The 12,368-nt window shown below is 44.1% G+C and overlaps 1 protein-coding gene across 1 annotated transcript in view; it reads right to left on the bottom strand.

Moving 5' to 3' along the window:
- The window catches only part of GFM1 (G elongation factor mitochondrial 1), a 41,793-nt gene that overhangs the window by 26,605 nt on the left and 2,820 nt on the right, over positions 1-12,368 (bottom strand). The window contains exons 3-8 of the mRNA XM_080915638.1: positions 12,103-12,235; positions 9,788-9,992; positions 7,542-7,658; positions 6,002-6,156; positions 4,776-4,926; positions 3,711-3,795 (exon numbers count right to left, since the gene is read on the bottom strand). Coding sequence (XP_080771764.1) covers positions 3,711-3,795; positions 4,776-4,926; positions 6,002-6,156; positions 7,542-7,658; positions 9,788-9,992; positions 12,103-12,235 — 846 coding nt within the window. The remainder of the gene's footprint in view (positions 1-3,710; positions 3,796-4,775; positions 4,927-6,001; positions 6,157-7,541; positions 7,659-9,787; positions 9,993-12,102; positions 12,236-12,368) is intronic.

Below are 12,368 nucleotides of genomic sequence, written 5' to 3'. Positions count from 1 at the left end.
GCCGTAATGAGCAAAGCCCAGGCCTCTTTCAGAAAGACAAACGGGACGGAGACCCTGCTAAGGTAAACGGGACGGAGACCCTGTTAAGGTAAACGGGACGGAGACCCTGTTAAGCACAGTAAGTGAGGCACAGAGCGTTCCAAAGTCTTTTCTCTGAAATGAGGGTCCAGGTTAAAAGCACACGCAGAACATGGGAGTATATGGGGTGTACTGGGGAAGAGGAAGGGACCGATGGGCAGGCAGGAGGAATAAGCGTGTAATGAGAATTGGTAGAGAATCAGAACACATTATATTTAACAATTCATAAGAAGATAATATAGACATCAAGGGTATGAAATATATTTGCTAATTGATGTTAAAGAACACAAGAGTTAAACAGAAATGGACAGACCTGTTTTCAGAAGGTACCTGGAAGACTGGTTTTCTATGTGAGGTAGCATACATACATACATACGTGACAGTACTTCACTAACTCCGACCCAGACAGACAGGCTTCTCATGGGCTCTCTCCTGTGCTTCCTAGCTTCGATTTCACACTCTCTGTATTTAATGTGGGGTGTCGTTTCTGGAAACACTGGCATAGCAACTGGTAGGCTGCCCACACCTCACACCTATGCACTAACTGTACTCTGTGGGCTAGTAAAAAAAAAAAAAGAGGGCTAGAGGAATGGCCCAGCAATTACAAACACTGCTTTTCTTGAGGTTGGTCCTGAGTTTAATTCCCAGCACCCACATGCCTCCTATAACTGTCGTCCTACGGGATCTGATGCAGATGTACGTACAGACAGAAACATGCCTCCTATAACTGTCGTCCTACGGAATCTGACGTCCTCTTCTGATGTGCAGATGTACGTACAGACAGAAACATGCCTCCTATAACTGTCATCCTACGGAACCTGATGCAGATGTATGTACAGACAGAAACATGCCTCCTATAACTGTCGTCCTACGGGATCTGATGCAGATGTACGTACAGACAGAACACCCACAGCACGAAATGCATACATAATATCCTTTCCGAAAAGGCTATTAACACAGGAGGGAAGGTACGGAAAGGGCCAGGGAAACAGGAGGGGGATCTGGGTCACATATGATCAACATACACTGCAGGCATGAATAAAATAACCAAATAAAAATGTTCTTTAAACAAGTCAATGTTTAAATATATAAAAAGAACCTATCAGAAAGAGAAACGATCCACCCTGGGAACACACACAGTAATAATGCAAAGACAAAACCAGACAAGTAAAAGGAAACGCCAACAAAATAACTTCCCCAAGTTCCACATGAAGAAACAAGTGGAAACTGACTGGTATTTTACCACAAAGTTAAGTTGCTAGTCGCTTTTAAAAATCCAGCTTGTTGACAAGTCTGTATAAATTAAGTAAAACACCTTGGCCTTAACAATAAAAGAACGAGAGCTTTTGTTTACATTTACAAAAGAAAAAAGAAAAAAAAAAATGCAGACAGAGAAATGGCTCAGAGGTTAAGAGTGCTGTTCCCAAGTTTAGGTCCCAACACCCACGGTGGGCAGTTCACGCTACCTGTAACTCTGGGATCTGATGCTCTCTTCTGGTCTCTGTGGGATTCTGCACCCAGTGCCTACACCCTCACACACAAGCACTGATGAAAAACAAAGCTTAAGCAAAACCCAGCTGCTCTACGAACACACAGAAAGCAGCGTTTCCTCTAAACCGAACCATTTCCTCCACGTCCCCACCAGAGAGAAGAACCTGCTTCATGAGACTCAGGAAACCAAGAGACCTTGCAGTACTGGGGAGCTCAGAAAGCTGTCAGAATTCAAGAGCCGTCGGTGGCGAGAAGCAGAAAGGCTCTGGGCAAGAACAGACCCCAGATGCAGCAGCCTGCCAACTGAGCAGAGATTTCCATGGAAGAAGCTCTCGGGAGGCTCGACCACCAGGGGCTGGGTGCTGGGTGCTGGGTGCTGGATGCTGGGTGCTACAGCTGTCCAGGGCCCACCCTGACTCAGGAAACCCAGGCGGTGCACGTGCTTGCTCTGTGGCCCGTGCCCTATCTGGGTGGTAGACGCTTGTTTCCTTCCTCATGAGAAGGCATTAACAGCCAAACGTAATGACTTCTTTTTAAGGAGTGTAGTAAGAAGAAAATGAAGGGGAATTTTATACGGAAGAACCCTGACAAAGCCTACCTAAGTCAGGTGACCAAGGGAAGCATAATAGTAAACCCACATGCCTGATGTGTGACAAGGATGACACCTCCTCTGCCGCCAGCCTGTCACCCATCACCCCAATCTAGTCCTCACAGAAACATTAGTCTCAAATGGAACACATCCTTGACTAGTGCTTCTGAAAGATGTCAAGGATATGAGAAGCAAGGGAGAAAACAAATCTAAGCAACAGTCACAGGAGCTGTGTTAAGGTCTCTACTGCTAATAAAAGCTGTCACATGACAAGGGGGCGGAGTCAGGACCGGAACTCAAGCAAGGCAGGAACCCGAAGGCAGGAGCTGATGCAGAGGACGCGGAGGGGTGCTGATACTGGCCTGCTCCTTCTGGTTTGCTCGGCCTGCTCTCTTCTAGAACCCAGAACCACCAGCCCGGGATGGTACTGGCCACATCATCATTTGGGAAAAAGCACCACAGGCCAGTCTGGTAGGAACATTTCCTCAGTTGAAGTTCCCTTACCAAAATGACTCTAGCTTATGCCAAGGTGCCATAGAACTAGCTGTGACAGAAGTCTAAGGGGACACGATAACAGAATCTAATGTGTTAGCCAAATGGGATAAATCAGAAAGGGGGCATAAGCAATAACCATAAATATCTGCATAAATGTGGGTTTATTAATAATAAATTAACATTGTTCCATTAACAAGTTCCAGTTTGTAACTCCAGCTCCAGGGGATCAAATCCCTCTTTGGCATTCATGGGCCAAAGCAAACGCATCATTAAAATAAATAAGCACCTTCCGTGTCACAGCGTAACTAAACCACACTGTAAATCACCCCATCCTTACCCGGCTGTTCATCTGTTACCACCTACAGACCACGGGAATAGGAGAGCTGTCCGACTTCCTTCCTAAGTAACTCAGAACACTGTTTCTAAAAGTGGACCATTACTATTTATAATAATGTTCCATAATTACAAAATTTTAAGCCAATTTACTTAATACACTTGTTTGTTTGTTTTGTTTTTCTGAGACAGGGTCTCTCTGTGTAGCCTTGGCTGCCCTGGACTCTTTTATGTAAAGCAGGCTGGCCTTGGATCCAGAGATCCGCTGTCTCTACCTCCCGTGTGCTAGGATTAAAGGTGTTCTGCCACCCTCCCCCCAGCTACTTAATACAATACTAAACTACCTTTTAAAATGCTTAAAGTAAAGCCAAACACACTTGTAATCTCAGCTCTCAAGAGGTTGTAGAAAGAGAATTACCAATTTGGGACTAGCCTGGGCTACCTTATCCCAGAACACAAAACAAGAAAGTAAATTTCCAAACAATTTGTAGAAACATGGATTATGTCTATTAAATAAAACTACTCAAGTAAAATTATGCAGAGTATAATTTCTGAAAACCTTACATTTTAAAACCGCAGTTACTGCATCCAGAAACAAGGAGCAATCCTTAAGGAGCAATCCCTATCTCTCACCTCTCACATGGGCACAGAGTCATTTTATAATAGGGTTAAAATACATTAAAGAAAACTTCCACAGACAGCGGTAAGTTAAATAGTAACTTACCTCCAGTTTAAAAGCCAGGCCTACAAATGGGTGCGAATCGTCTCTTTTGGGGTTCATTAAGATTTTGGTCTTCTCTTTTGAGTCACTTAAAATAAAAGAAATATAAAACTATAAAATATAATACTTAGTCTTTCCGTGTGTACTGTACATGTGGTGGTGAGCGTACGTGTATGTATGCATGTATTTGCATGTATAAATGGAGACCAAAGGTGTCCTGTGGCCACTCTTGGCCTTAGTCCTCTGACACAGGGTCCCTCACTGAACCTGCAGCTAGGCTGGCAGCCAGCACACCCCAGACATCCTCTTGTCTCACACAGGTCCATCCCACACCACCAGAGCACAGTGTCACCAGCACACCATCAAAGTGGCTCTTGTGTCTTCACGCTTTCTCAGCAAGCAGGCTGCCCCACTGAACCACCTGTGCAGCTTTTAACGCTTCTTCCATATTAATTTCTTCTTACAAGGGAAAAAAAAATGTTTGCTGACAATTTCCGGTTTACACTCACAGAAAGAGCTCAGAAAGAAGAGTCCTGAGGGCTCTGCAACCACAGACAGGAGCAGAGTACATTACAACACTGAACTCGACAGATCTACGGGAGCCTTAAAAAGGTGCCTTTCCTTGTTGTTGCTTTGCATTTATTTTGTGTTGTTTTATTCTACGCATGTGTGGGAACGTGTATGAAGAGTCTGAGGACTTCTGTGAGTCCTAGGGGTCCAACTGAGATCATGAGGCAGCTGACACCTTTATCTGATATGCTACCTCACTGGCCTCAAATTTGTTTTCTTTAAAATAAAAAGATTCTATAACTGAAAATGAATGATAGCAAATTTTAAAAAGCAACACTTTAAACCTTGAGAGATAATAAAACAATCATACTTCTAAGTCACAGATGATATGGGAACCTACCTGGACAGTAAATATTTTCCTGTACACCAAAACTGATAACCAACTAAAAATGGTGATTTTTGTGAATAAGAAAAGAAAATCATAAAAATAAAAGGAAGAATAATCCTTAAACTTTTTAGGGTGTTCTCATAAACCAAGATTCAGGTGGTAAGACTTACTTCTGATTGAGTATAGCATAATTCTGGACTTCAGATGGGTTGGGGAGGTATTCTAACACAGCATCCAAAAGAGGCTGGACTCCTTTGTTCTTCAAAGCACTTCCCAAAAAGACAGGCGTAAAGCATCTACTCAGAGTAGCTCTCCGGATGGCTAGCTACAGAATAAGGGAAAATGATTCATGTTAACAATTTATGCTCCAGCTCAATTACGAACAAACCAAATGAACTGATACTCCAGAGTGCCGGCTCCAGGGAAGGGACACAAATAACAGCTCAATGACTCAGTCGACATTGAAAAACAGGGAAAAAGTGTTTTCCTTATAAGAAGGCCAAAAGCTGATTTATGGGACAATTACTTTTTGACACTCCTAAAATCATTATTTTTTATTTGGTATCAAAAGAGGTACATACATACAAAATAGACGCACAGAAGATTGTAAAAGGTATGCCAATAATTTTATAAAAGGGAGAAGACACACACACACACACACACACACACACAGCTGGGTGTGGAAGCACATGCCATTAATCCTAGCACTCAGAGCAGAGGTGGTTGAACCTCTGAGCACAAAGCTAGCCAGGTGAGGTTGACAGTCAGACCTGGAGAGCCTTCCTGTCACACTGCTTCCTACAGCATTGTTCAGTGCTTGTTTCAATTCCACCAGGAAGGCCCCAGGGTTCACACGTCTCAAGATCTTCATCAATACATGCTTTCTGGGTGTTTGTTTCCTTGGCTAGTTGGTTGGTTGGTTGGTCTTAAATAACATTCATCTGAATGGCACGAATGGTATCTCACTGTGACTTTGGTTTGCGTTTTTCTAGTGATTAGTACTGAAACTTCAATATCGTATTTAGGGGAAATGTTCATTCAAAAGTCTCTTGCAAGAATCTTCATTTTTTTTTATAGAAGTGAACTGTATTAAATATTTTCACTCAGATTTCACTCATAAAGCCCACTAACAAAAGAATCTATGTCCTCCACCCCAAAACTAACCCATTCTTAAACGATATTAAGATTCATTTTGAGGGCTGGAGAGACAGCTCATTAGTTAAGAGCACTGGTTGCTCTCCAGAGGACAGTGGTTCAGTTCCAGCCCCCGCAATCACCTGTTCACAATCATGTGTACCTCCAGTTCCAGGGCACACAAAGGCACTGAATGCAGGCAAAATACCCAAACACATTTTTTAAAACCATGCTTTTTAAGAAGAGCTATTTTTGAGAGCACTTGCCTTTAGGTCGGAAACCGAGGGGGTTTTTTCTTCCAGGAACAGCTCGCCGAGCTGCTCGTCTGAATCAGCAACGCACTCGATGAGCTCCTGCCGGTGGTCAGCGGCTGCCGCCCTCAGGTCAGCCGGAATCTCATCATACCGAACAGTCTGACTAAGACAAAGAACGCTCTCCTTTTGTACCTCTAGGAATGTTCAGTTAAACATATACACATCAAAGGTGTAGTAACAACTAAGGTGTTTCACTGACGGTCTGGCGAGAGCTCTGAGGCATCTACACCCAAACAGCAAATAAGACAGCATGCTCGGTGATAACTGAGCCAGGACAGTAGGCAAAGCCAGTTCCATGGACCACGGAATTGGCTCCAGAGTGGACTACCAGGGAGCAGGACCTCAACCCAGCACAGTCCTCCATGAGGGAAACACAGCACATACATCCTTCATGTTATACTAGGCACCATGGTCCACTTTCTACATACCAAGCTTTCTAAAATGATACACGATAAAATATAAAATCCTTCCCAATCTAATACAAACTGGCTTATCTTATCCTGGAGATTAAAATGAGTCACAGGACACGACATCAGAACAATGACTTGGGAGCCAGGTATAGTGGCACACGCCTTTGGTCCCAGTGCTCAGGGGTGGAGACAGTCCGTCTCTGCAAGTTTGAGAATAGCCTGGTCTACACGGCCTGTTCCAGGCCAGCCTGGACTGCATAGAGACCTTGTCTCAAAAAAAGAAAAATAACAAAAAACACGTAGAAAAGTTATCAATAAAAGATCCAAGTTCTTTTCCGTGTGGCTATAGGCCTATTTTACTGCCATTTAATTGAAAAGCAAAGACGACACCATATTTAATTTCTGAATTATAGCAGTGTAAAACTGGAGATCCGATAACTACCACACGAAAGTTCTATTATCTGCATTTTCAGAGGAGAAAGCTCGTTTAAACAAACTAAGTAAACATCGGCTAATTCTCAAGCTAACCTATCTAAAGCCTGATTAAGCTTTTGAAAATTCTATTAACACAGGAGGTAAGATCTGAAGGCTTTAAGACACCATAGCCTTGGGTCTATTCTGAAGCACGCAGCCTGTCTTGAAGTGGGTGGGACAGAATTCTTGAGACAGAACCCTGCTGTGTAGCCAATGCTGGCCTAGAGTTTGCTCCTGACTCCGCCCCTAAGTGCTAGCAGGCTTAGCCTGTGCCATCAGGGCTGACTTTCCATTTTACTGTAAGTGGTCAAGTCCATATTATCAAGTATGCTATATCTTTCCGTTACCACAGCTGGTATACATCATTACTTTCCTGGGCAACCCCCAGAGCAGCGGTTCTCAACCTGTGGGTCTCCACCCCTTTGCAGGTCACATGTCAGATTTCCCGAGTATCAGACATTTACATTACGACCCAGCCATTCAAATCACATGAAAGAATAACATTCAGGTACATTTCACAAAGATAATTAGTATATGTTTAACTTATGTCTTCCTTTCCTTCTATGTTTTCCAACATGGAGGATCTTAGTATTTTAGGACTTACCCAAAGTCTCCATCAAAGTAAATAGCTCGTTCTTCAATGAGGTCTATAATTCCCTTAAAATCACCCTCTAAACCAATGGGTATTTGCACAAATGCAGCATTGTGATTTAGTTTGGATCTGAAAAACAAAAACATGTATTGACTTCTCTCAAAATTATTTTGAAATGACAAAAGGCAAAAAGGAAAGAAAAGAACAATGGCAGACAACAGGGCTGAGAGGCGCCAGCAGTGAAGAGAGATGGAAACTGACACAGACACCGTAACTCCAAACGCTAAAAGATCAAGCCCGTCTGAACGACAAAGAACACAAAATAATCTTTTACTCCAGACTGCCTGACTGTCTCACCCAGAAGTAGAAGGGAAGACAGAAAAATCAGTTGCAGATGACCAGGACATTGAAAGGCAGCAGGACAGCAGAGCCTAGTTCTTATTCCTAAGCCAAGTGACAGAGAGACTACCATCCAGTGAGAAAGTTCTCAGTGGAAAACTCACATCAGCCTACACCTGGACTCAGAACAGGCTCTGCCTTGAGAAGAAATATGCTCTAGTTGGCATCATTTAGCATGTACTAGGTCTCCCTGTGTAACTGTGGACAGTGAGCTAAGCACTGCTAACATTTGAAGAAAGCCAAGCGCTTACAGATACTAATATTTGGGTTTGGAAATATAGCTTGGTGGGTAAGAGCACTTGCTGCTCTTCTAGTGGACCTGTTAGGGAGTTGACAAATGCCTGTAACTTAAGCTCCAGGAGACCCAACACCTCCTTACCTCCCTGTATATGTGTATATGCAGGTATGATATATACTTACAGAGACCCACATAAATATAAGTGTTGCAGGATATTCGATTATACTATGAACCCTGAAATTGTGTTAGTTGCTGAAAAAGCCTGTCTCTAGCTGTGGCTTAAACACCTTTGTTCCCTCTGGCTGGAACAGACAGTACCCACCTTTAATCCTAAACAGTGAAGGCAAAGTTAGTTTAGCAAGGAAGCAGCAATGTTTGAAAGTGATGTCTAATTGAGTGGCAGACAGAGCGACAAATCAGAGAAAGAGCTGATAGAATAGGATCTGCCCAACTCTCACAAGAGGAAAGGGATGCTGCTCACAAGAGAGCAGTGCGGAGAAGAGGAGGCAGCTTCACTAGGACAGTTGTAGAGACAGGTCGGAGAGAGAACAAGGTAGACACAGGTAAAGACAGAAAGAGCCAGAGAATGAGCAGAAGCCAGATTACAGCAGACTGCCAGAGTTAGTATAAAGCCACGCACAGCAATGCAGTCAGAAGCAGGGACAGAAGCCAGACTAAACCAGTCAGCTTGGAGAGGAGTTTGAGCCAGAACGGCTGAGTTGAAGCAGCCGGCCAGAGCTCAGAGAACAGAAAGGGTGAGCTTGTTCGGCAGTAAGTCTCAGCTGAACACACGCTAGGCGGGGATTGAGCAGACTGAGGAAGCAAGCCGTGGAGACAACATTTACAACAGGAGAGTAAAGCCACACTTCCATAAAGTCTAAAAAATGTCCTAACATCTAAGAACAGTTACCAAGGAAAGAAAACACATTTAAACTTAGATTGTGCTGCGTCCACGGTTAAGCCACGGCAGACTGCTCTACCTCTGAGCTACATCCCCAGACCACTGAAGAGCACCTCTATGCAAAATGGGGTTACAGTAAATGAGGGGTTGATGGAAGTTAGCTACACAAGTGCTGAGTATTTTTAAAAGACAAAATAACAGAAAAGACATAGAAGACTATCAAATTTATGAGCTAAAAAACCTCAAGAATTCTGTTTGGACCAATATGATTGCTCAACTGCTAGTCACATAAAATCATGTTTAAAAACTTTAAAATATTCAATTACTGGAGCCCATGTTAACATGGAAGACACAAACCACAAAGCCGTCCACTGATTCCCGTGTGTGAGTGGCATGGGCTCACACACACTCAAAACACACCCACACTAAATGAGTGAAAACAAGCTATCTCATGAGCCAGTGCGTAAGGAAAGAGAAAAGCCATGACAGAAGCCGATACATGGAGGCCAGATCCAAACGTCCCAAAAGTGAGAAGACACATAGGAGTCACACAAAGAGCCAAAGCAATCAAGTCACAAAGAGAGGTTTCTCGAAATCAGAACCAGCAGAAAGAGTTCACCCAGTGCCAGCCACCAATAAGGACCAAACACTGTTCACTTTTACCAAAAGATATTCCAGCACCGAAGAATATAAACATCACTTTCACATTTATGTCAGTACCTCATTTGTTGAAGGGCCCTGGCTGGGTTGGAGCCCATTCGGTCCAGTTTGTTAATGAAGGTTAAAAAGGGGACGTTGTAACGCTTCATCTGCCGACTGACTGTCATGGTCTGGCACTGGACCCCACTAACTGCACAGAGGACAAGGACCGCACCGTCCAGGACCCGCAGGGCCCTTTCCACCTCTATGGTAAAGTCCACGTGGCCTAAAGGAGACAAAGCAGTAAGGGAGGGTTTTAAAGAGCAGTTTGAGTTTGTAATATACAAACCAGTTGTCCTTGTTAATTCCCTATTGCTGCGAGAAAACACTGACCCAAACCATCATGGGGCGCAATCAGGTAGGTTCATCCTCAGAAGCTGAGGTAGAAACTCAAGGCAGGAACAGAAGCCAACACCAGGGCTACCTATCCACTGGCTCCTAATACTAGCTCAGCACTCTCTTACGTGACTGAAGACCACTTGTCTCGGGGGTAACAACCCAGGGCCCGGCCCCTCCTATTTCTCAGCAATTAAGAATCATCCCACAGACTTTCCTACCGGCAATATGATGTGAGTATTTTCACAAGTTGAGGTTTCTGTTCCTCCTTGTCTCTAGCTTGTGTCAATGTGACAAAAAACTAATCAAGATCCCCTGTCAACAAGCCACATAAGAACACAACAATCTTAAACAATACTATCTTCTCTTTTCTTTTCCCTCAAGACCTCATGTTAATATTAGTATCACAATATAAAACATAAGTTTCAAAACCAATGTCTCTTTTAAAGGAGTAAAGTCTCTCTTAAATATCTTAGATCCCATAACTGTTCATTGCTGAAAAATCAAAAAACAAGTTAAATACTTTTTTACTCCAAGAAGAAAGAGTCAGGAAACACTCAAAATCAAAGCAAAGCAAAACCCAAATCCAACAACGTAAAAGTTCCAACCCCCTGGAGTGGTGCCGGTTCTCTGGCTTTACCCTCACAACACACACAGCTTCTCTCCCAGGTTCAGGCCAGCTCCAGTCCACAGCACCAGCTGTCCTTGGTGGTCATCCCACTGCACCGTCAGCTCCGAATGCCGGGGTCCTCTCCAGGGATCTTCAGGGCTAATCCTACTCCATGACGCCTCAACTGCTCTCGATGACCCTGTCAATCCTGGGCCTTCTACTGAACTCCCCCCAAGCCTCAGCTGATCTTCAAGACCCCTTCATGCCTTTAGAGCCAGGAGCGCCTAGCTGACTCTTACGCATCACCACGATCGGCTGAACAGCACAGCATCTCTGTGCTGACCCTGGGGAAATAATCCCAGAAGATTTCACTTCGGTGACGCTGGTTTTTTCCTAATTACCGCTAACTTCTCACCTCCGCTGACAAGCATCGACTGTTCCAGCAAAGCCAAAACTTTAGTGATGTTTACTGCCTACTGATTCTTTAGCGCCAGCTGACTAGACACTATATAGTCTTAGTTCAAAATATCGCACAAGTGGCCCTGATACAGTGTTTGCTCACCTACAGCTTGTCCAGCATTCCTGCTTTCTAAGCACCCACAATAGCTGAGTAAGTTCTAAGCACTCAACGACTTTCTCAGTTCCGAATTCCAAAGTTCGTCCACAACCCTCTCCAAAACCAACATGGTCAGGTCTGTCAGCAGAATCCACGACCTGGACCAAGTTCTGCATTTAGTTTCCTATTTCTTTGATAAAATATCATGCATGGCCCAAAGCAACCTGGGAAGGAAAGGATTCATTCGGCTCAAACGTTACAGCCCATCACGAGGGAAACCAGGGTGGGAACTGAAGCAGAAACCACGGGGGCTGCTTACTGGCTTGCTCGGCACGCTTTTCTCTATCTCTGCATGCAGGCAGGGAGGGGTGGGGGTGCCCCAGGAGGCCTGGCCCTCTATCAATTAGCAATCAATAAAATGCCCAGCAAATACCTACAGACAGTATGACAGCATGTCGGGTGGCAAGAAATAACAAACCAGGACACTATGACAGGTCCTTCACCTGCTCACTGCACACATCTTTACACCTGGATGTAGATCCCTCGTGCCCTCAACCTCACGCACACAGTATCGGGTTCCAGGCTCAGCAGGGTCCCTGCTAAAGGCCATCAGGGAGAGCCCACAGTAAAGGGAGAGCCTTTCTTACTTTCCCGTGGTATTTTTCAAAGAAGCAACACACAGATGAGGTGATTTAAGTCCAAAACCGGGTAAAAATTCAGTCTTGCACTTTTAAAATTGATCCTCAAAGATGTACTGGGTCACGCTAGAAAAAAGAATTACATATATGTTTTTGTTTTTCCTCAAAGAAAACAGGAAATAAAGGGCCCGCTTACCTGGAGTGTCTATAATGTTGATATTGACATCTCTCCACATGGTGTAGGTAGCTGCTGACTGGATAGTGATTCCTCTCTGTCTCTCCAGCTCCATGGAATCCATGACAGCACCGACTCCATCTTTACCTTTCACCTAAACATGAGCACAAATTCACATTTTCCTGTCTCTCATCCTGAGAGAGAGATCCTGACTGAAATGGAACCAGAAGACAAAGCTAAAGTGTACAACTGAGAGAAAAGCCTAATCCTCTACCGGCTTCATTTCA

The sequence above is a fragment of the Micromys minutus genome (assembly GCF_963924665.1).
Source record: "Micromys minutus genome assembly, chromosome: 4".
Taxonomy (NCBI): domain Eukaryota; kingdom Metazoa; phylum Chordata; class Mammalia; order Rodentia; family Muridae; genus Micromys; species Micromys minutus.
The sequence above is the reverse complement of the archived record's forward strand: the minus strand, read 5'-3'. Positions and strand labels throughout refer to the sequence as shown.